Source organism: Triticum dicoccoides, chromosome 2B (assembly GCF_002162155.2).
Source record: "Triticum dicoccoides isolate Atlit2015 ecotype Zavitan chromosome 2B, WEW_v2.0, whole genome shotgun sequence".
NCBI lineage: Eukaryota > Viridiplantae > Streptophyta > Magnoliopsida > Poales > Poaceae > Triticum > Triticum dicoccoides.
In genome coordinates this window covers 1,837,830-1,861,798 of record NC_041383.1, presented here as the reverse complement: position 1 = coordinate 1,861,798, position 23,969 = coordinate 1,837,830, and the positions used below count along the sequence as shown (strand labels likewise).

The 23,969-nt window shown below is 47.4% G+C and overlaps 3 protein-coding genes across 4 annotated transcripts; 1 reads left to right on the top strand and 2 right to left on the bottom strand.

The window, feature by feature from the left end:
- Positions 1-1,438: 1,438 nt before the first annotated feature.
- LOC119366728 (golgin subfamily A member 6-like protein 22) lies at positions 1,439-6,283 on the bottom strand. Its single transcript, XM_037632465.1, has 2 exons — positions 5,722-6,283; positions 1,439-1,668 (listed from the first exon to the last, which is right to left on the bottom strand). The coding sequence occupies exons 1-2, from the start codon at positions 6,275-6,277 to the stop codon at positions 1,604-1,606; spliced, it is 621 nt and encodes a 206-aa protein (XP_037488362.1). The 5' UTR covers positions 6,278-6,283; the 3' UTR covers positions 1,439-1,603.
- A 7,583-nt stretch (positions 6,284-13,866) lies between these two features.
- LOC119366727 (deoxymugineic acid synthase 1-B-like) lies at positions 13,867-15,501 on the top strand. Its single transcript, XM_037632464.1, has 2 exons — positions 13,867-14,648; positions 15,134-15,501. Exons 1-2 carry the CDS (start codon positions 13,893-13,895, stop codon positions 15,356-15,358), a joined length of 981 nt encoding a protein of 326 aa, XP_037488361.1. The 5' UTR covers positions 13,867-13,892; the 3' UTR covers positions 15,359-15,501.
- A 3,527-nt stretch (positions 15,502-19,028) lies between these two features.
- Positions 19,029-23,542, bottom strand: LOC119361638. 2 transcript variants are annotated; one of them, XM_037626774.1, is made up of 7 exons: positions 23,219-23,542; positions 21,025-21,264; positions 20,550-20,700; positions 20,313-20,434; positions 19,887-19,949; positions 19,693-19,782; positions 19,029-19,575 (listed from the first exon to the last, which is right to left on the bottom strand). In XM_037626774.1, the coding sequence occupies exons 2-7, from the start codon at positions 21,217-21,219 to the stop codon at positions 19,495-19,497; spliced, it is 702 nt and encodes a 233-aa protein (XP_037482671.1). In that variant the 5' UTR covers positions 21,220-21,264; positions 23,219-23,542; the 3' UTR covers positions 19,029-19,494. The 2 variants fall into 2 exon arrangements, with proteins under 2 accessions (XP_037482671.1, XP_037482672.1); XM_037626775.1 differs by having other exon boundaries at positions 19,693-19,761.
- Positions 23,543-23,969: the final 427 nt, after the last annotated feature.

The window sequence follows — 23,969 nt, the reverse complement described above, 5'->3', positions numbered from 1 at the left end:
GTGGTCGGTCGGTTTTATTCGGCCAAAAAGAGTCTCTTCTTCTTGTGAGTAACACTGGCATGCCATGGATAGAGATGAAAAAGGGACACAGACAGATGGAAAGAAGCAAAAAGGACTTAGTATAAATGGATGGATGAATGAACGCATGATTGCAAATGTACGTAGCACTACAAAATATATATATGATGCTCCTCAGTTACTGTCCCCATGAACAAGTTTGCATCAGTTGAGGTTGAATTGAAGCATGCATGCATGCATGAGGCTGCTTCGAATTGATTTTAGGGTCCTTTTTGAATCATCAGTTTGCTGTTCCCAAGAGCAACTGATTGATGTTATGTGGATCATATATGATGTGGATATGGTGATCTCATCTGTTACATGCATGTAAATACAGACACTTAGACCCAGCATATCTATATCTATAGCCTGGTTGTTGACATGTTTATCTACAGGGAACCCAGTTCAGTTCAGACCCAGGATCCTAAAACTGAAACTGAACGCCACCAATAGGTTTCTTCTGCAGATGATCAGTCGTAACTCATCACTGGATGGTTTTTCTCAAACAGAGGAGAGGAGGAGCTTACCTGAGTTCCTTCCTTCCCGGATCATCGTCATGCGAGTTTACTTTCTTCAGATAAGTTTGGATCATATCTTTATGGTTTTGTACATTCCATTATATATGTGTTGTGCTCCTGGCTGGCTGGATTGTGGGATCAAGTGAATAATTCTCTGCTCCAAGCTAAAGAAAACTGTATTGTATTGTATTGTCTGGCGAAACTGAATTCTAACAACTGCTTACGCCTACAACTGACGACGAAACTGTATTTGTTTCTTAAAACTTGGACAGCAGCTGTAAACTGACATGGTCGACGGTGGCCCAGACGAGGAGGAGGAGGAGGGCAGGGGGAGGTGGCGACGGCGGGCAGGTGCAGACGAGGATGTGTTGGTCGACGCATGCAGATGCAGACGGTTGCTTTCTAAAACATTATGGAAACTTTAGAAAAAGTGTTGAATAAATAATGGCAACCATACGTAAAAAGTATATAAAAATCCTGATGACATGTACAATAATTAATATGGCAACTTTTAGAATAAAAAGAACATGGATAGCATGAAAAATTCAGAAATTCAGGGATACCATTTTTTAAATTACGAACAATTTTCAGAATGTGAAAAGTTTTTGAAAATCGTGAACATTTTTCAGAAGTGTGTGTTGTATGGACCGATCGTACACGCTCTGCAACAGAGCGACGGTTGCGATGTGAAAACAATCACACACTTTTATTAACTTTTTTTTTGATCAAAGAAGGGCTTGCCCCTTCCGATTTTCATTACCGAAAACCACCAAGTTCTATAAAAGAGTTCAAAAGAAAACGAAAAAACGAAGAGGTCCAACCGGGTTCAACAAGGATCAAACAGCACCCCCATCGACCAACAAAGGGTCATTACATCAACGCAGAAGCAAAAGCAGCAAAAAAGGAGCCAAAGATCTATTCTACAGGAGCACCAAACATCAGGTTCACCACCGCAGGAGAGACTTTCTTCATTCATTCATTTCAATCTAGCCACGTTGATCCTCCAATCCTGCTTGGCTGTGAACACTTCATTTGCTGCCTGCTCTAGCGCCCTTGCTCCCAGCTCCAACGCTTTTCTTGGTGGCTCCTTTATCTGCATAATAGACCAGTCAATTAACCACCTGCACATTAGCTTAACAACATATAAAGGATCATTTATCCTTTTATTTTCAAAGATAATTGCATTTCTACTTTTCCAAATTGACCAAAGCAGGGCTGAAATCCCCACCAGCACCAGTTGCTTATCATCTTTGTTAAATTTCCTAATCCAGTCTCCAAAACAGTCTTTCACACTAGACGGCACATTTTTAAAACCACACACACACCTAACCAAACTCCACAACAAAGAAGCAACCGAGCAAGAGAAGAATAGATGATCAATTGATTCATCTTTCCCACACAAGACACATCTTTTCTCGCCCTTCCATCCCTTTTTAAGCAGTACATCTCTAGTTAATACGTTTTTTTATTAATCAACCATAGGAACACTTTCAGTTTAGCAGGCACTTTAATCTTCCATAAGTATTTCTGTGGGAATTTCAACCCAGAAGCTACCAATTTCCTATACAGGGATCCCACAGAAAATTTATGATCCGCGGTGAGGGTCCAGAGGATTTTATCCTCCCCTCCCAGCATTTTAATTTCCTCACATCTTTTTTTGAGACTGTTCCAAAGCTCTACAGTCTCTCCAAGTAGGGTTCTTCTAAATCTAAATTCATGCCAACCTTTCTGTATGGCCTCCTCCACAGTAATGTTATGTTCAAAGGATATATCATACAGTCTAGGGTAGGCCTCCCTCAAAGGTTTATCATCAACCCATGTGTATTCCCAAAATCTAGTATTTCTTCCATCCCCCACTTTTTTCTTAACAAATTTGTAAAAGATTTCTTTGATTTTTAGCAAGCTAGCCCAGAATTGTGAATCCCCTGGCTTTTTACATATTAAAGCCAAGCATCCCCCCTTTCTATATTTGTCTCCCAAAATATCCTGCCACAGACCCTTTTCGTTTTCCATTTTCCAAAACCATTTGGCCAAAAGCGCTATATTCATAATTTCCAGATTTAGTATCCCCAATCCCCCCATTTCTTTAGGAAGACAACAATCTCTCCAATTCACTAGATGGTATTTTTTGACATTCTCATCATCTTGCCATACCAACCTGGATCTGAAGAAATTAGCTTTCTTTATAATCCCCTTAGGTACAGCATAAAAGGACATCATAAACAAAGGAATATTAGTCAGGCAGGCTTGCACCAAGGTTATTCTCCCTGCAATGGATCCCAGCAACTTCCCCTGCCAGCACCCACATCTTTTTTCAATTTTATCAGTTACACAATCCCATTGAGAATTCCTGATTCTATTTTCGGATACAGGCATCCCCAGGTATTTTATGGGCAAATCTCCCATCTTACATGTTAGTATTTCTTGGTAAATCATTTGTTTTTCTCTGGCTTTGCCAAACAACAACAATTCACTTTTGTGAAAGTTTATCTTAAGCCCAGACATTTGCTCAAAAGCTCCTATTATGAGTTTAAGATTCTTCACACTTTCTATCTCATCCTTTATCAAGAATATGGTATCATCAGCATATTGTAACATATTAATCCCCTTCCCCCTATCACTGTTTAACACTCCTTTAACCAGGTCATGTTTCAAGGCATTACTCATTATGCAGGCTAGTGCATCAGTAGCAATGTCAAACAGCAAAGGTGACATGGCATCTCCTTGCCTCAATCCTTTAAAGGTTTTGAAATATGGGCCAATTTTATCATTCACTTTAATCCCAACATGTCCCCCTCTCATAGTTTCCATCACCCAATCACACCATTTGTCAGGAAACCCCTTCATCTTTAACATCTGTATAACAAAGGGCCACTTAATTTTGTCATATGCCTTCTCAAAATCCACTTTAAAAACCAAGGCATCTTCCTTATTTTTATGAAAGGAATTCATTGCCTCATGCAAAATCACAACCCCTTCCATAATATATCTGCCGTTGATAAAGGTCGTTTGGGTTTTAGAAATCACAGGGGCCACACACTTAGCCAGCCTGTTCATCAGAATCTTAGTGATGATTTTAAAACTAACATTTAGCAGGCAAATGGGCCTAAACTTCTGAATTTGTTTAGCATCATTAGTTTTTGGAATTAAGGTAATTATGCCATAGTTGAGTCTAGCAATATTAATTTCTCCTTTAGCAAAACCATCCACTAGATTTTTTAGATCCCACTTGACCACTTCCCAAAAATCTTGGTAAAAGTCTGCACGGAATCCATCAGGGCCAGGACTTTTATTTCTTTTCATCCCAAACACCACTTGATGAATTTCATTTAAGGAGAAAGGTGTCAAGAGCTCCTCTCTTTCTTGTTCATTGATCTTATCCATCTCCATCTCCCTCAATGAGATACTAGATTCTTCAGGATGTCCAGATAATTCTTTATAGAATTTGGTGATATATTCCATCAACCTCTCATCCCCTTCTATAATCCCTTCCTCCTGTTCAAGGGAAACGATTTTGTTTTTCCTTCTTATCCCATTCACCTTAGCATGATAATATCCAGTATTTCTATCTCCATCCTTAATCTCCGAATCTTTATATCTTTGCAACCATTTCATCTCCTCTTGTATCATTACTCTTTTTAATTGGGCTCTAAGCTCTTTCTGCTCACTTCTATCCACCGCATTTAAACCCATGACCTCAGCTCTCTTATCTAAATCATCAAGCTCCTTTATTATTCCCATTTTTATTTTCCTGTACCAAGCATCAATATTCCTATTCCATCCTTTAGCTTTTTGCCTCAATTTCCTCAACCTTGATTGCCATCTATCCAAAACATCCCCAAAGTATCTCTCATTCTAGGTGTTATATATCAGCTCTCTAAAACCTTCTCTCAGCAACCAAGCATTTTCATATCTAAAAATATATTTGTGAGTATGAGTTTCCCCTGTGTCCAGGAACAGAGGAGTGTGATCAGAGATTTCTATAGCAAATGCTTGCAATATGGTGAGTGGGTATTTCTCCTCCCAAGCAGGGCACATCAGCACTCTATCTAGTTTTTCGAAAGTAGGGTTCTCCTGATTATTACCCCAAGTGTATTTTCTCCCATTCAATGGTAATTCCCTAAGTCCCGCTTGTTCAATAATGGCATTGAACATGAAGGACCATTGCTCATTAAGCATAGGTTTGTTCTTCTCTTTTCCACTTCTAATAATGTTGAAATCTCCCCCAACCAAGCAAGGCAGAGGATTATCATGATATAATCTTGCCAATTCAGCAAGGAAGCTTGCTTTTCCTTCCTTCTGTGCATCCCCATACACAGTAACCAAATTCCAGTGCATTTTGATATTTTTATGAAATATTAACATTCTCAAGAAATATTGTCCTTTTTCAATATTTTCTATATCAAACACATCTTTGTTAACCCCCACCAGGATTCTCCCTGACATGCCTCTGGGTGGATTCCAGCTCCATTGAAAATTCCTCCCTCCACACAAACCATGCAACTCATTTTTTGTGAAGTCTTGCTTTATGGTCTCAGAGAGTCCAATAAAGTCTAGCTTCTGATCCATAATCATCTCCCTAATATATCTTTTCTTGTGGTCTTGTCCTATACCTCTTACATTCCAGAAAACCCCCCTCATTATTTTATATTTGACCACAAAAGGACCAAAAATCTATATCCACAGCAAATACAGAGAAGATTCTCAATTAGACTTCTTCTCTTTTTTCCTTCTTCGAAGGACTCCAACCCCAAGCGATTGCTTCACACAGTCAAGCGCTGGTGAGCGTTTCCTACCACTTTTTCCCCCAGAGAACATTCCCCTTAGTTTTTTCATCTGTTGTTCCTCAATATCCACATCAGAATGTTCATAATCTGAACATAATTCCTCAAGGGTTATGTCTCCAGTATTAATATATACTGGGACATCCTTTTCGGATTTATCATCCTCTTCACATCCCCCCCTGATTTACCACTTTTTTCTCTTTTAATATTCTGAAAGTATAACTCCCTTCTAGCTACTTCCATCTTGTTAATAATCTCAGTATTTTTATCAATCATCTCTATGGAACATCCTAGATCAATCCCAACTAAAGCACTAATATGTAATAAGGAGGCATCATCAAAAGCTAGTTCGGAATTCTTACCATAATTGTCTCTCTCCTCAGCTCTGCTTTTAGCCATATCCTCAATTTTCTTGTCTTCTTTTCCTTTGTTTCTCATGCTTCTCTTGATTTCAACATCTTTCTCCTCCCTCTCTTTATCCAGGATCTCACTTCCATGTATTTCAGTCATTTTCTCCCTCAAGGTCCCAATAGATTCTTGGCTAGCATTATAATCAGTGGGCTCATTATATTTTCCAGACTCGGTATCTTCCTTTTTCTGTTGAGTCTCTTTCTCATAATCTTCAAGGTCCATATTAGCTAACTCCATTTCATACTCCTCTCTATTAGCAACCTCTTGTTCCAACTTCTGGATTTCTTCAAGTTGTTTTCTACTAATCTCCTGCAACTCTGTCTGAATTTTTTCTAATTCTCTGATTCTGTTTTCATTTTTAGCCCATAGAGCATTGTTTCTAATCTTGTCTTCCTCCAAGGTTTTGATTTTACTGAACATGATTTCACTCTCTTTTTGCCATTTTTCTCTCTCCACAGCCATCTCTTTTTGCCACTGCATCATGGTTTCTTCCATTTGAGCTTTCATTCCTTCAATTCTTATATCAACCTCCTCACTTTGTTTCAGGGATAAACATCCAAAGGAGACCCCTCTATGTTCATTGTCCCCCATTCTAGTCCTCTTCCTGTTGTCAATCTCTTCCTCCCCCCCCCCCTTCTGAGAGATTACTGCCATCATTTTTCCTCTTCTCATCTTTGTACCACCAATCTCCACCACCTTCTCAGCTTCCACCCCAATTCTAAACATGAGAAGATCAGGGGAAGTGATTTTCACTTGAGTTGGCAATTTCTCCACATCTCTGATCCCACACTTTGCTCTAATTTTCTCCTCATTTATAGTATCCATATCAATCTCCAGGACAGGTCCAACTGCAGCAGCCACCTCACAAACACCCAAAAAATGTCTGAAACAATCTGGGACTTTGGCAAGCCTGACCCAAATGGTGTGCATCTTCCCAACAGCTTGATGATCAAGGGACCAGGGTTGAACCTTGATCACCACCCCTGTCCCCAGCAGTTTAAAGTCATTAAACTTGGCTAGCTCCACCAACTTTGCTTTATTGGGAAATCTCATCATGTATCCATTCTTTCCAAATTCCCTTACTCTCTATTGCCAGCCCCAGTCAAACATTTCCTCCATAGCTTTCACAAGTTCAGTCTCATTAATGCTTCCTTCTCTTATGATCACCACACCCAAAGGATTGGTATGTTCTGCTATCAGGACATCTTTATAGCTCTGAACCAGAAGAATTCCCAGCCCTTTAGCTGCATACCCTAAATATTTTGGGACTGGTTTCACCTGTTTCAACAAGTTGCACTCCCCTGTAATATGATTCTCTCTGCCACAGATCAAGCAGTGTCCCACCCTGCAATCCTTGGTGGTGTGTCTAGGGTCTTTGCATTTACCACACACCTGTTTGTTATATCTATCAAAATTTCTCTTGTTTTCTTCATACCCATGCTGTCAACCACTTTTACCCCCTTGCTTCTTCAAATCCAAGCCAGCTCCCTGCTCCACCATCTTGTCAACTCCCTGTTGCCCATCAGGGGCTCCCTCTTCTTTTCTGTGACTTTCTCTTCCAAGCATGTTACCAATTCGATTTCCAGCCATTCCTTCCATCTGGGCCTTCTCACTACCCTGCATCCCCTGAACCAGCTGAGAGAGTAGCGAAGTCAACAACAATTGTTGCTGCTGCTGATCTGCCTGAGAAGTCTGGTTGTTGCTCCTCTCTTTTTCCATTACAGTACCTTCCTTTTCACCACAAGTCATCCTTGGTATCTCTCCCCCTGCATCTTTCCCTCCTGCCTTAGCTTGCCACACCAGATTCTCCTCGCTCCCCTCAGCTCTGGGTTCTTCAATCTCTGCATCTCTGCTCATATCCTTCACATTCCCAGAATGATTCCCCCCTCTCCCAAAACTCCCAGATCCTCCTGGGAAGGCATGTCTCCCTCCATTCCATCTCCCCATCTTCTCAGTATTGTTGAATCTTCCTCCCAAATTGCCATTCCATCCCCCTCTATTGAATCTCTGAGCCCCAAAACCTCTACCAAAATTTCCTGACATGGTTTTTTTGTGTGGCGGCGAGGGGGGGAGAGGAGGAAACCCTAAGGGATGTTTCTCCTCAGCTCCCTCCACTCCCTTTTTTATATCCCCCACACCTCCGTCCTTTTGTTGGGTTGGGCCGGGCTCCATCTCACTAGGCCTCCACCATCTCAGGCCCACCTCCACATCAGTGTTTAAATCCTTTCCAACTGAGCCCCCAAAAAGCATCAGGGGTCTCAGAGAATTTTTTCCACACGATTCCTCCAAACCTCCCCCTTTCACACCTAAGCATCTCGCAATAGGGGTACTCTGCAACTCAATTTCCCCAAAATCTACATCCTCTTCCCCAAATACAGGGATTATGGGATGAACATTTTCTTTTTTCATATGGATTCGAACAATTTCTGCATCTATCCCATTCCCATGAGTCATGTTGCTCAGCTTTCTATTAGTATCATTATCCAAAAAAATCCCCCGCTCTGAATATAAGTCTGCGCCAGAAACCAACCCAGAATCCTGATTTCTTCGCGATTTCGATCCCCCCCTAATCCTATATCTGTTACTCGGCTTAAATTTCCCAATCAGATTACCACCACTAGCATCATCTACTTCAATCGAAGTAGTAGACGCTAAGTATTTCGCAGCTTTCAACATACCTGAATCGGAGATGAGGGCCTCCCCCTCCCCCTCCTCTTCGGAGTCCTCACCGGCTAGCAACCAGAAGCGATTACCGACCGGCGAGAACCCTACTTGCAGCGGGAGAGAGCGAGAAGGCGAGGCGAATGCCTCTGGAACCGCGGCGAGCGGCGAGGGAGTGAGGTTGGGGTCGAAACCCTGGCCCTTCGCCGCTGCGGCACCGTCGCTTCCTCCATCTCCTCGTGCTCCTCGTCCTCCTCGATTTGGATCGGCAGCCACCTGGATCCAGGGGCAGGGATCCCCACCACCACCTCCTGCGGGGGGCCCTGATGCGGGGGCGGCGCCCATGGCTGGATCAGGCGGAAGCGGAAGGAGCGGAACACCTTCCATTTCTCCCTCTGCTCCGGGACCAGCGACTCCGCCTCTAGCATCGCCCACAGGAGCACCCCCATCGCCGGCTGGCGGTCGTAGTTGTGGAAGCATCTGAGGATCTCCTCCCCGCGCAGCTTGTCCCGCACCACCTCCGACGCGTGGTTGAGCGCCTTCGCCGTCGGGAACCATCGATCGATCTCCTTTAGCCGCCCCATCAGGATCTCGTCACCGTCGGACAGCGCCCACATCTGCTGCTCCCTCGTCGTCATCGAACCCTAGCTGTCACAGCGGCGCGGGGCGCGGGTTCTCACAGGCGAGATTTGTGAGGTGTGGAGAGGGAGAGAGCCGAGGCGTCGGTCTATTATCCCCTCTCCTGACCCCCCACTCGCCATTACTCACCTCGAACCGCACCCCCGCCGCGCCCCACCGGTCAGCCGCCGCAATTTCTGCGACGTGGCACGGAAACACCACCTCCTGGCCCATCCGCCACGCCGCAACGCCTTCTCCACTGCATGCGTCTACCACCACTCCCTCGTCGTCGAGGAGCTCCACCCGCAGTCCTCGTCAGCGAACGTGGCCGTGTCGAGGCACCGGCACCGCCGCACAAAAGTCTGGCACGAACACGCAAAGTTGTGTCATCTCCATCATCCGTCTGCTCCTAAATATATGATTTTTTGATAGTTCTGTTGGATAATGAGCAACTGACTTCACAGGAGGGCCAAAGGCCAATACATATACATGTGTAAGGTAAAGTGCAAGAGATCCCTTATACAATGGGGATAAACCGAAAAGGGCTATACACATCTAACACCCCCCCTCAAACTCATGGTGGATCGACAACACTAAGTTTGGAGAGAAGAAAACGATGCTGCGCTCGAGTTTGTGCCTTCGTGAAGAAGTCCGCCAACTGTAACTCAGAGGGCACATAGTGAAGAGCGAGAGTCTTATCTTGCACAGCAGCATGCACTAAGTGGGCATCCACACTGATGTGCTTGGTGAGCTCATGCTTCACCGGGTCACGCGCAATACTGATAGCACCAGTACTGTCTGACAATAAGGGAGTCGAGGTAGTAGCAGACACACCAAAATCCTCAAGTAGCCACCGTAACCAAATCACCTCAGCCGTCAGCATAGCCATGGCTCGTAACTCAGCCTCTGTACTCGAGCGAGAAACTGCAGTCTGTTTCTTTGTCTTCCAAGCAATAAGAGAGCCACCAAGAAAGACATAATAAGCAGACAGTGAGCGTCGATCGGAGGGATCACTAGCCCAGGTAGCATCAGAGTAGGCCTGGAGCTCAAGAGAGCTGGAGCGGGGAAAGAAAAGGCGCTGAGAGATCGTGCCACGAAGATATCGTAGAACACGAAGGAGATGACTATAATGGACAGAGGTGGGGGCTGAAACAAACTGAATCAGAATGTGGACAGGATAGGAGATGTCAGGACACGTAACAGCAAGATAGACAAGACTGCCAACAAGGTGACGATAGCGAGTGGGATTAGGGAGAGGGGTCACCATTAGAGGCACGAAGCTGAACGTTGAGCTCCATGGGAGTTACAACAGTGCGCTCATCACCGAGAGCAGCGCGAGCAAGAAGATCCTGAATATATTTTTCTTGGGAGATGTAGAAGCCATCAGAGGTCGAGGAGATCTCAATCCCAAGAAAATAGCAAAGTGGACCAACATCAGTCATGAGAAACTGGTTGCGAAGGCGGGCCTTAACAAAGGCAATGTAATCAGAGTCGTCACCAGTGATGATCATGTCATCAACATAGAGAAGGAGAAGAGTCCGACCACGAGGAGACGTGTGAACAAACAACGCAGGATCATGATCACTGGGCAAGAAACCGGCGGTAGTCACCACAGAGGCAAAGCGCTCAAACCAGGCGCGAGGGCCTGTTTGAGACCATAGAGGGAGTGGCGAAGTCTACATACCATACCATCAGGAGCATAGTACCTCGGTGGTGGCTGCATATAAACCTCCTCACGCAACTCGCCATTGAGAAAAGCGTTCTGAACATCAAGTTGAGAGATAGACCACTGACAAACAGAAGCCACAACAAGAAGAGTGCGGACAGTGGTCATGTGGGCCATAGGAGCAAACGTCTCATCATAATCACGCCCCTGCTCCTGCTGAAAACCACGGGCCACAGGACGAGCTTTGTAGCGCTCAAGAGAACCATCGGAGCGAGTCTTAATCTTGTAGACCCACTTGCAGGTGATGGGACGGACACCGGAAGGAAGGGGAACCAAATCCCATGTGCCAGAGCGCTCAAGAGCAGCAAGCTCTTCGGCCATCGCAAGCTGCCATTTAGGCTGAGTCATGGCAGTCTGATAGGAAGTGGGCTCAGCAATAACAGAGAAACTGTACCGATCAGGGGAGTAGCGATCAGGCGGGCGAGGCCGAGCGCGGAGGTTATGAACCAGGGGAGGCGTGAGAGGTGCACCAGAGGTGGAAGGCTCATCAGGGGAGACATCCTCAGTACGAGATCGACGAGTATAGTGGAGAGGAAACAGGGAGAGAGGGCGACGGACTGGAGATGATGATGGAGAGGTGGAGGAGGAGGATGGAGAAGATGGGGTCGGTGGTAAATGAGAAGGAAGAGGATGCAGTCACATCAGCAGCGGAAGCAGTCGACGAGGAGCCTGGGGAATCAAGAAGACACTTGAGGCGAACAATGTCCTCGTCAGTGAGTGACGGAGTCGAGGAAGACACAGGAGTCCCACTAGAGGAGGAGCGCCTCTGGTCTCGCTTCTTCTGGCGACAATCAGACTCTAGGTGACCTGACCGGGAGAAATAACCACAGACGGTGTCACGGCGCGATGTGCCCTTCTCAGCATAAGGAGGACAGCTCACCCCCTTGGAGGAGTAGGCAGGAGCGATGGAGCGGTGAGGCGAGCAGACGACACAGGAGCCCGGGCGGCCAACACTGATGGAACCAAAAGCAACCCAGCAGAGCGAAGGCGGGTCTCCTCAGCACGAAGCTCAGCAAGTATCTCTGAGATAGGAACACGACCACGAGCAAGCAAGTGAGCACGTCGAGACTCAAACTCAGACAAGAGACGAGATAAGAACTCATGGACCCTCTGAAACTCGAGATCAGATCGAGTAGTCTGACAGCAACGACAGGTTCCACAAACAACTGCCCGAAGAGAGTCAAGCTGGCGCCAGATGGCAGAGCACTGTGAATAGAACTCATCAACAGAAGAATTACCTTGCTGGAGTGTGTGCTCCTGGCGCACCACAGATAGGTAGAGAACATCACCAGAGGGCTGATAGCGCTGACAGAGGTAAGACCACATCGCTGCAACTATGCCAAATCCCATGAACTCCCAAGCAAACTAAGGGAGGACACTCGCAGTGAGAACAACAGCAGCTCGAGCATCATCATTGCACCACTGAGTGTAAGCAGACAGATCATCCTGGTACACAGAGAGAGCATCAGAATAAGCGGATACCTGCTGATCATAAGCATCAACCGCAGCATCATCCAGAGCCTTGGCAGCATCCCGGTCAGCCTGAGAAGCATCAGCAGCAAGGACCGGCGGCACTGGTGGGATTGGGGCCACTGGCGCAACCGGGCATGGCGAACAGGGGACCTCGCCAGAGAGAACACCCCACAGAAGGAGTCCACGCATATGGATGCGCATGAAGCCTACAAACTCAGCATAGTTGGTGCCATCAAAGATTACCAAGCACCGAGGGACCGCGACATAGCCCGAAGAGGACATGAGGAAGTCACTCTGCAGGTTTTTTTTTGGAAGTCAACGGACCTAGAAGAACTCGATCTGGATCGGGGGATCGAGCACCCGGTCGCTCGCTGGGGGAAGCGCTCGGGTCAACCAGCCCGAGCCCTAGCCATAGAGGGAGAGCGGAAGCTCGAGCTCGAGCAGGGGCGCTCGAGGCGAGGGCCGACGGAACACGGGACGAGAAGTCCCCGGCCGGATTCGAGGCGAGGAAGCCACGGCAGAGCAAGAAGCAGCGGCAGCCGGCCGGTCAGGGAACGACGTCGGGCCGGAGGAAGAAAAGCCTGGCGGCGGGCAGGACGAGGCAGGCCAGCGGGAAGCGACGCCGGGCCAGGAGCTCAGTGGTCCAGCCGGGGGGAGCTGCAGCCAAGCCGAATCCTGGCTTTAGGTGGGACGAGAGCAGAGCAGATGGCGGCGGAGGCGTGAGGCAAGTTGGGACAGGCAGGAATTGAGCCGGGGCGGCCGGAATCGAGCAGAAACAGCCGGAGATGAGGTAGGCTAGGAGGAGGGAGCACGGAGTTGCAGCGTGTGAGGGAGAGAGGCTAGCCTAGCATCTGATACCATGTTGGATAATGAGCAACTGACTTCACAGGAGGGCCAAAGACCAATACATATACATGTGTTAGGTAAAGTGTAAGAGACCCCTTATACAATGAGGATAAACCGAAAAGGGCTATACACATCTAACAAGTTTAATTATACTTAGAAATGGATGAGAGAGGCGAGGCCGAAGGCGAGCACAAAATTAGTCCAACCTCTTGCCGTGACCGTCCACTCGTACTTGATCATCTGTAAACCACTCTCCCCAGTAATTTTCTGTAGATGTAGCATTACTCGTCATAGTACGTCCTTCAACTCTAGGAAAATTTCCTAAAACTAGCCGCTAGCCTTTGGAAACCACAACTAGACTAGTTTCATGACCCTGGCTCTCCTCTCCGCTATACAAAGGTAGGTACATTGACCGAGGTGACCCTGGTCGACGTTCTATTGTGTCGAGGTAGGTGAACAAATACATCTCAAAAAAAAAGCAAATAAAAGATATTAGAAGGCCAGAAAAGATAAGAAAAAGTCAAATAAAAATTGCAAGTCGTAACAAGGAGTTGTCGATCTCAAAAACTCATAGAGAATCCAGAGTGACAAAGAGGATCATCCCTCCCTTAGACTTTGACTTTCAAAAGACGGAAAAAAAAAACAACGATCATCTTCTGTCCCAAGCAAAGAAAGAGAAATAGAAACCGAAACGCTTCACACATATCGTACGCTTGAGTTTATTTAAAGACCATTCACGCAGCCGATCAACCTCAACCAAATCCAACTCCTACCAAGCTAGATCAAGCTCCAACAACCATGACCGGCGACGACGACCTCCAGCATGCCGCCGTCGCACTGCCGACGGCGATCCCGTGCGTCACCCTCAACACGGGCCACGCCATGCCGGTGCTGGGCTTCGGCACCGGCGCCTCGCGCGCGCCCGCCGACCTGCCAGACACCATCCTGCACGCCGTCCGCCTCGGCTACCGCCACCTCGACACGGCCGCCATGTACGGCACCGAGCCGGCCGTGGGGGCCGCCGTCGCCGAGGCCGTGCGCTCCGGCGCCGTGCGGTCGCGCGAGGACCTCTTCGTCACCTCCAAGCTCTGGATCCCCGACGCGCGCCCGGGCCGCGTCGTGCCCGCGCTCCGCGACTCCCTCGCCCGCCTCGGCCTCGCCTACCTCGACCTCTTCCTCGTCCACTGGCCCGTCGCCGCCGACGACCCCGCGGACAAGGCCACGCACGCGGAGTTCGACATGGAGGGCGTGTGGCGCGGCATGGAGGAGTGCCGCCGCCTCGGCCTGGCGCGCTCCGTCGGCGTCAGCAACTTCTCGGCCGCCAAGATGGAGCGCCTGCTGGCGCTCGCCGCCGTGCCGCCGGCCGTCAACCAGGTGGAGCTCAACGTGGGGTGGAGGCAGGACAAGGTGCGGGAGGTGTGCGCGCGGCACGGCGTGGTCGTGACCGCCTACTCGCCGCTGGGCGCGTACGGCGCGTCATGGGGCTCGGACGCCGTCATGAACAGCGGCGTCATGCACGACGTAGCCGCCGCCAAAGCCAAGACCGTGGCCCAGGTAATTTCTATTCTTTTCTTTTTAGCTAAAATTCACAGATATGTAAATTTCTCATATCATCATCAAACTAATTAGTTTAGCTATAGCATGTGGCCGTATGCATCGCCCAAGAAAAAATTCAGAAAGATGTGTAGGCCGCATGCATGCATTAGGGATGGATCGTATGTCTAACTCACAAGTTTGATAATAGAATCAACATAACCACCAACAAATTAAAGACATGAATCATGAGTTTCATATGTCTCAACATGCATAAATCGTTCACAAGTCAAACAGAGGGTTATTATGAATCCAAGCCCTGCAAAAATTACTACCAATATACTACTAATATTTTTAGTAAAAAGAAGCTTATTTATATACCAATGAAACTCAAATTCTTATGTGTGTTTTCTTTCTTATTTCGGAAGGAATTGTAAAAATAGAGAGAGAGATAGTCTTTATTAGACGTCTTGCTGTTGTTGATGATGATGTATATGTATGTGCAGGTGGCGTTGAGGTGGGTGTACGAGCAGGGCGTGTGCTTTGTGGCCAGGAGCTTCAACAGGGAGAGGCTCAAGCACAACCTGGACATCTTCAATTGGGAGCTGAGCAAGGAGGACAAGGCGATGATCGCCACGATACCGCAGAAAAGGGCGTGCCAGGGGGAGTACTTTGTGTCACCCGACGGACCTTACAAATCACTCGAGGAGCTCTGGGACGGCGAGATATGAATGATCACTCCAATATGTCTTAGTATCTATTTTTGTGATTACTAGTGATCAAGTATTGTAACATCTTTTTATGAAAAACCGTCCTGCCAAAAAATGGACTTTCAATGTCGCAAGTATGTACGTCTACCAAACTTTTCATAGCCCGATGGGTCTTGAGTCCTTTCTGCTTTTTTTACACGCGTTATGTGTGATCTTTTTTGGTTTAAACTTTCTTTTTCAAAACAACCTCATCGTGTATGTGTCACGCGTTATGTGTTCTGTGAGTGAGATGGCCAAGAGGCCGGAGCCGACGAGTAAGGCAGCAGGAGGAGGAACGGCGCCTGGAGCGTCTGTGCCGTCGACCACTTTGCGATTTGGTTCCTTTGGTCCTGCGTCCGCTCCTCCGAGACTGTGGAGTGAGCGGGTGGAGTCTATTGAGGACTTTGAGTTTTCTTTACCGGCTTTGGATTTTGAGGATGCGGGTGTGGAGGTTTCGGGTGGGGGAGCGAGGTTGGATATTGTGGACTCGACTACTTCCGCTTGTGGTGACGTGGCTGGGGTGCAGGCGGGGGGGCCGATCTCATCTGGGGGTCCGGATCAGGGTTCTTTGGAGGCCCCCCCTCAGTCTCCGGTTGGGGGGCCGGGGCTGATGGCCCCCTCTCCTCTCACGCCTTTGGTTGGGCGACCATTGCAGGCGGATGCGCAGGTTCGACGGGAGGGCGTGGGGCAGGTGGCCTCAACGCTCCCGTTTGCCTCGGTGCCCGAGGGGGGCGCCCCGGTCGGGACTGCGGCGTGCACTCCGGACAGGCGGTCCGGGGTGGATGGGGGGAGGGGGCAGCTGGCCTTCGCCTTCCCAGGGCTGGACTCGGTGGACTCGGCGCTCTCACCTGGTAATGGCGACCGGGTGGATGTTCGGGGAGTGACAGGCGGTCGCTCTCCGGATAAATTTTCGCGGGAGGAGGTCATTATGTTTGGCGGGATCCCGGACCAGGCAGCTGAGGGTCGACGTATGAGTTGTCGGCTTCAGAGCCATCCGGAGGTGGACGACATGCAGCAGCGCTGTGCCGTGAGGGCGGCCAAGCTTCGTGAAGTCCAAGTCACTACTGCTGTTGTTCCGGGCTACGGCGCTGATCCGTACTTGGTCCTTACTCACTCCGACGGAGGCCAGGGAGCGTTTGGTTACTGGATCTGTCCGGTGGGAGACGGTAGCGCGGGATATCTTCAACCGGTTTGGATGGCGATCATGTAATAGGATAGGCATCTAGTTTACCTACCTGATATTATGCCAAGCCGGTTTGTGGCTTATCTCATTTCTGCCTTACAGTCGATGCTCTATGTGAGCTATAGGCTGCCTTTTTTTTTCCTTTGTTTGTAAGACTCCTGTTCAGAACCCCTTTTATTTGGTTAATAAGAGAGGCCGTATGCATCGATCTGATGCAGAGGCCGGGGAATACCCCCTTTTCTAAAAAAAACGCGTTATGTGTTCTATTTTGTGTGCATTCCAACATTAAAGATCCCATTTACGAGCAAAACCCTAAAATAAACCAACAAAAAAAACTCGATCTCGGGGCGGCTGCGTCCGGGGCGGCTGTTCGGCGGTTCCTAGGGGTGGAGGTGCGGGTGGCTGCGCAGCGGGGGTCCGGTTGGAGAGGCGTCCTCACGTTATAGCGTCGGTGGAGGTCCGTGGTAGTGGTGGTCGGGGCATCTGTCTGTCGGCGGTTGGTTCGGTGCCTCAAGCTGCGGACTTGGCGTCGTCTGAGTGGGTTTCTCAACGATGGTAGTCGGCAGCCACAAAGTCATGTCCCCCATCCCCCCCGATCAACTGGGATTGGTGGGATTGCAGGCGTGGGCGCCCCGGCGATGATGGCGCTGACCCTGGCTCGGTGGCTGATGCCGGGCTTCTCCTGTCACGGTTTGCGCACTGTGAAGCGGACGGTGGGCGATGTCTCGTGGCTTGAATGCTGGGATGGCGGTCCTGGAAGGTGGTCCGCTTGGTTGGTTCTCCGGCGGGCGGCATGGCGGCAGTGGTGGCTATACATCTTGGTCGTGTGGGCGGCAAGAGGTGTAGCGGCGGGTGGCTCAGGCGAGCCATTTGTCTTTGGCAGTGGCGGCGCCTGGATCTGGGGATTTGGACTCGCCACACGCTCTCTTGAAGACCTCATGGTGGCATGAGGGAGCGGCCGAGCAAAAGCTCTACGCTTTGTCGCCGACGGCGGCGATGCTCGTGGGCGCCGTTATCTTCTTGAATACGTCATCGTGGTGCTCCTCTCCTTGCAAGAGTTCCAGGTGAAAACCTTGTCCTTTTGACTCGACAGCGGCGACGCCTGGCGCCGTCCCCCTCCTGAGGGCGTTGTCGTGGAGCTTAGTTGTTTTAGTGTGTAGTGTGGCGGTGTTCTCAGGTCTTCCTGTGTTATCTTCCGGTTTCATAGTCTCCTGCGGTCTGCGTTTCCGATTATCTTGAGATCGGCTTTGTAAGAGGGTTACGTCACCACTTTGTATTGTTCGGCCGTGTATTTTGTACGGTTGTTGCTTTATTTATAAAGTGGGATGAAAGCATGTTACGAGGAATAAACTAGCAAAGGGCCTTTCGAAGTCAACTATCTCAACCGTCCTTCACATATTGATTGAAGTATCTCCATGTAGCCGGTGATTGAGCTACAAAATATCCAAGTCCGCCGCCTGGCACACCTTACAAATTAGTCGAGGAGCCGTGGGACGGCGAGATATGATAACTCCAATATGTGTAGTATCTATTTTGTGATTAGTGATCAAATATTGTAACATTTTTATGAACGATCGTCCTGCTTTTAATATTGCAAGCATAGTATCATGCAGTTCAACAATAAAATCATAGGGTAAGCAGTACCATAAATAGTAACAAGTTGCCAAACAAAGCCATCATGTTTATTTACAATAGTAGCTACAAAGCCAGAGGTTAGCAGCACAAGTAAGTGTAAAAACAAAACAAATGAGGCTACACAAAGAGATGAGGAGAAAGGATGCTGTCTGTCTGTCTGTCTGTCCGTGCCCACTTTGATGACAACCTCATCCATTTTCATCATGTGTTTCTTTTTCTTTTTTCTTTTCTCTTTATTTGTTATATCATGCACACTGCCCGAGGCTGGCAGCACGCATGCACACGGCGCCTCTTCCTCTCCATGCTCCTGGTCCACCGTGCGCCACAATCACGCAAGGCTCATTTTTTTTTATGTAGAGTAGATAGAACCATGCAAATAGTCTGTGTGTTGGTCCAGTGCGCCCGGTCCACCGAGGATGTTGAACAAGAATGGAGTGGAGTGGAGGACCAGACCAGGGCTGCTCCTATCCTACCAACTCGCACAGGCACAGCACAGTGGGTCAATGGATCGATAGACATAGAGCAGATACATTTTCACATCCAGATCCCCTTCCAGATCTTCTTCTAGATAGAGGACTGCATCAATTTTGAAAACACATGCAGCACCAGATCTTCTTCTAGATAGAGGACTGCATCAATTTTGAAAACACATGCAGCACGGTGAGAAAACACATGGATGTGAAAATGTTGACTCACCAAATAAATAAAAGGCAGCAATATATATAATTCATTCATCCATCCTATGCATCGCTCTGATGCAGAGGCCGGGGATCTCCCCCTTTTCTAAAAATAAAAAAAAATCCATCCATCCATCCACAGAGTACCTTCTTCACATTAACTAATTATTAATTAATTAACTATAATACTTGCTAGTATTTAGTATCTCTCCAAATAACTGAGATTGGTTTGGTTTGATGGTCAGTTATAACAAACAGCAGCAGCAGCAGCAGCAAGGGGTCTGGTCTGGGGTTACATGATTCAGCATCCATCATTTTTGCTCTCTCTCTCTCTCATCATTACAAGGAGTAAGAAGAAGAAGAAGAGAAGCTAAGAATCTGTACTGATCAAATGTGCCAGTACAAATCCCTCTCTGTTCACAACTTGCTTCCCATTAAAGTGGAGGAGACTAAGATTAATAACTTACTTACTTACTTAACCACATGATGCATCATCATCTAACCTCTTCTCTCCCTCTCTCTCTCTCTCTCTCTTTCTCTCTACTAACAGCAACTGAAACCACTGGTGAAGGTGAAGGTGAAGCATATGTATGTATGCATCTGAGGAATGAAGGAAGGCTGGGCTAGGAGCTGTTCTTGTACAGGGTCTTGAGCCTCTTTGCCGTCTGGATGAACCCCAAGATCACCTGCAACTCATCCAATTGCTGCTTTTTTTGTTTTTTCGCCATTTGGAGGAGACAAAGGAATGCACACATGATTAGATTCTTCTTCTTCATCTCAAGTCTTCTCAGTTACTAGTGGAGGAGTTTCAGGCAATATACCTGCGACTGGAAATGCTGCTGGACCCCATGGAACAGCTGCTCCTCTGATGGAGTCGGGTTCATGCTCACCTGCACACATTTTTCACCACCCTGTAATTTATCATATCAGGAAGGAATGAATCAAATGCTTAGCATGGATTCTATTCTATTCTATTGTTTGCTGCTCAAGGATTACAACGCAGCATGGTGCTTACAAGGTTGAAGTGCTTCCAGTATCTCCATAGTGTGGGTGTTCCAAGCTTTGTCAGGTTCACTCTCTGCAACAACAACAACAACAAAAAGCAGAATGAATATCCTTTGTTGGATCAGCGTAATTGTCATGGTAGACAGGCACTGGGATTATTAGCTTCCCAGGAGACAGACAGACAGACAGACATGATACTGAATACACTAAGAATCTAATTATCTTTTTGCCTTGTCAACAAATTAGTCACGAGTTTAGCAAAGCAATGACAATGACAACGACTTGACCACGCTCCTACCTAACTAACCATGGCCCATTGCCATGTGATCCCAGCTAGCAGGGTCACACCATACTATTATATATGGCCCAATCTCAACTTTCAGACACGATTACTTGAAATGTCCTGATTAGTTGCCAGGATAGTGACAGTGATTACCGCTCGCAGCTTCGAGGTCGAGTGAAGGTTGTTGGCCCGGCTGCTGGACGTCGTCGTGCAGGAAGACCATGGCCTTGTGTGCCGGACCCTCGGCTTTGTTGGCTTCTGGTACTCGATGCTTGCTGTGAGCAAACACACAACCAAGGGAACATTCAGTTTTTTCACTGATAGACAGACAGTTATAGAATGCATTCTGGCTACAAATATTTTGAATGATGGCATAATAAATGGTCTTACAGTAGTTCATGTCTTTGTCTCCCATGTCGAAGCTGCCGCAGAAGGAGCTGTTACCGCCATCGATCTCGTCGTCGTCCTCGTTGCCAGTCGGAGCTTCCAAGACACTCAGGGCATTCCTCTGCAACTTGACCTCCACACCATTCTTGAGAACCTGCTTTTTTCCAATAGGATAATAATGTCTCAGGGATTAGAACAAGATGCCATATTTGGATGGATGTTGGTTTCTACTAATGCTTTTATTATAGCTTTATTATATGCATCTTCAACTTTGAAATTGCTTGCTTGACTAGCTAGCTACTTTCTGAAAAGAAAAGTGAAGTCAAAAGGGACACATGATTCCTTTCACTCCATTGCAGTTGTGAATCAATATCTATCAATATAAAGAAGCAGCCACTAGCTATTAAGCAGAGTTTCAGTGGGATGCCTCCTTTAAAAAAAATGAAAGGAAGGAAGGAAGGAAGGAAGGAAGACTGACCAGCCAGTGCCAGCCTCCAAGGCCAACAGCCTTCTTGACCACACCCTGCAGGCCGACGAGCACGGACTTTGTCCGGTTGTTACCGGTGACGACGACCTTGGTGTGCCTGGGCAGCACGGTGAGCTCCTCGTCGCCGCTCTCGTAACGGGGCAGCGACAGCATCCGTGAAGAACACACATCGGTCCCCATCATCATACTGCTTCACCGGCCTGACTGATGTCGTCTCCCTGCCTGCTGAAACTGAAAGAAGCAAATTCAACCAATCAATACACACACAGCCCATGAGACCAACATAAGGAATATGGTGGTGTCAGTTAACTCTCAACAGCAATACAGTAAGCAGCAGCATGAGCCGCCGAAAATCAGCTCAAGATTTAGAGCAGAGTGCATGAATATCATGATTGATTGATTGATTATAGCAGAGTGCAAGAGTGAAACAAGTGATATTCAGAGGAGTGGTGAACACTGAACAGTTGATGCAGTTACATGAAGAGTTTACTGGCAGCAAGAAACACTTTTATAATGAGAAAGAGGAATTCGATGCACGATCGAAATTCTATCTATCATTTCAGTGGTAATAACACAAAATTCACAATCATTTGGGTTGGGCCGAGAAATTCGACGCGGATCGGGTCGAAAAAGCGATCGAAGAGACGATGTGACGCGTCCATGCAATGCAAAATTGATCCGGATCTGGGTAGGTAAATCTGTGATGTGGGGAGATTTGCAAACGGATTGACAGCAACCATCCACTGGCCGTGATGGCGATGAACCGGCAAAGGCACTACTAACTCGCTGCCAGGACCCACCATCCAGCCATCCAGCCATCCAGCCAGCTGCATGAATTTCAGGATTGCTTGCTGGGGTAGCAATCCTGAAAGCGATGTGTCTACCAATGTATACTACAGTAGTACACTACACTAGCTGCTTGCTGGGGTAGTACAATAGCAACCATGAGCATGAGCATGTGAAGGGAAGGAAGCAATAAATCCTAATGGGATTGCTTCTGATTGACAGTAATTATGGATCCTGAATCTAAGCAAGATTACCTGCACGGATTTACTTACAGTCAATGGATTGGAAGTAAATTCATAATGAGTAAATTCGCAATTTGGGAGGGGATTTAATTTTGCAGAGTAAATTCGCAATTAAAGCGAGTGATGCCACACACACACACACACTGCATGCATAGTGAGTCTACAGTTACATCTTGTACTACTAGTAATGCATTCCCAACCCCGAAATTGGAATCTGCTGCTTGTGAATTGTAATGCAATTCCCTTCCCAGTGGAGATGGAGATGCCCGCATTGAGGATCTATCTATCTAGCCTATCGTCGATCTAGGAGCTTGAATTCTCAACAAGATTGATTGATTGATTGATCTGGCAGCGGATCGGATCAGGATGAAATGAATAAATAAAGTGGGAAATGGTTGAATTCCAGATCGGATAGGTTCAAGATGGAGAATTGACTCGCTTTTTTTTCTTTTTTGAATGAATTAAAGTAGAGAAGAAGTTGGGATGGAAATTATGGCTAGCATTGTAGTAGTAGAGCGTAACAGATGACATGAATTGGTGAATCGCAAATCGAATTGTAGATTCCAAACATGGAAATTGGAATGCACAACTTGAAGATAGACAAACATGCTGCTAATAATATAAAGTTGGTGTGAGCGAGCGAAATCCAGGATAGGATAGGATTGAAGGAATTAATCAATCAATTTATACTAGTCACTGTGGTACTCTGCTCAAGTGGCATGGAGTGTATATATATGTAAAAAAAGAAAGAAAGAAAGGAGCGGATTTGATCCAGGAGGAAGGGAATGAATTAAATTGATTGAATTGAATGCCCGGCGATGTAAAGAAAGAAAGAAAGAAAGAAAGAAAGAAAGAAAGAAATACTGGGAATTGGTTGGTGATCCAGCTAGTTAGGTAGTGGGAGTAGCAGATGAATGCGAGGATCCAGATGGATCGAAATTTGAACAAAATCTTTTCTTCTCTTGATGCTAAACCCCAAAGAAAAAGAAACCACAATTCTGGATCCAAAAAGAAAAAGGAAGCAAAGCAATTGGGGCGATCCGTGGGCAATCATCCAGATAGATAGCCCACATCCATCCAGTCGAGAGAAATAAGGAAGAAAGATCCATCCAAATGAAGAAGCAAGGAAAAGAATGCGGATCAAGAGGAGGTCTCACCTGCTCTGCTCTGATGTGGTGGGGCGGATCCAGGTGAGCAATGGCCGGCCGGCGATCCAGGACGGAGGACGCAATTTTGCGATTGCAATTGGGTGGATCGGAGAGGAGCGCAATTCTCTGCGGATGCCGATCCAATATCAATTGCAATTGCTTTGCTTTGCTTGCGCGGATCTAATCGGATCGATCGATCGATCTAAAGGGAGGGAGGGAATGCAGGCAGGGCAGGGCAGGGCAGAGGATGTGATGAAGATCCAATTTTGCAGAGGAGAGCAGAGCGCTTCACAGGAGGAGAGGAGAGGAGAGGATGAAGTGAATGCTTTCCAACTGCACTGCACTGCCCGCATACATACACACACACACTCACTCACTTTCAGGCAGCCGGCTTCAAGAGCGTCATCGGCTCTTCTCCCCTCTCTCTCTAGCGAATCGGCTCGGCTCGGCTTGGGTTTGCCTTGATGTGATCGATGACGTGCTCATTCATGCTGGACAAGAAAGAAAGAAAGAAAGAAACTGCTACCTCTACCCGACCCGATGAGATACCACTCACTCACTACCATGTGGGGCCGACCGCCCGGCCTTGCTGAAATTCTGCCAATCCTATCCACCTTTCCTCCCCTCCTCACTGCCTTCCCTCCCGATTATAATAAGGTGTTCTTGCATCCTCGTGTACGATAGCCCCTAAACGTCAACAACTACTATGGGTTTTGTCATCCAACGCCATGCCATGAACGTCCGCACGTCCGATTCTTCG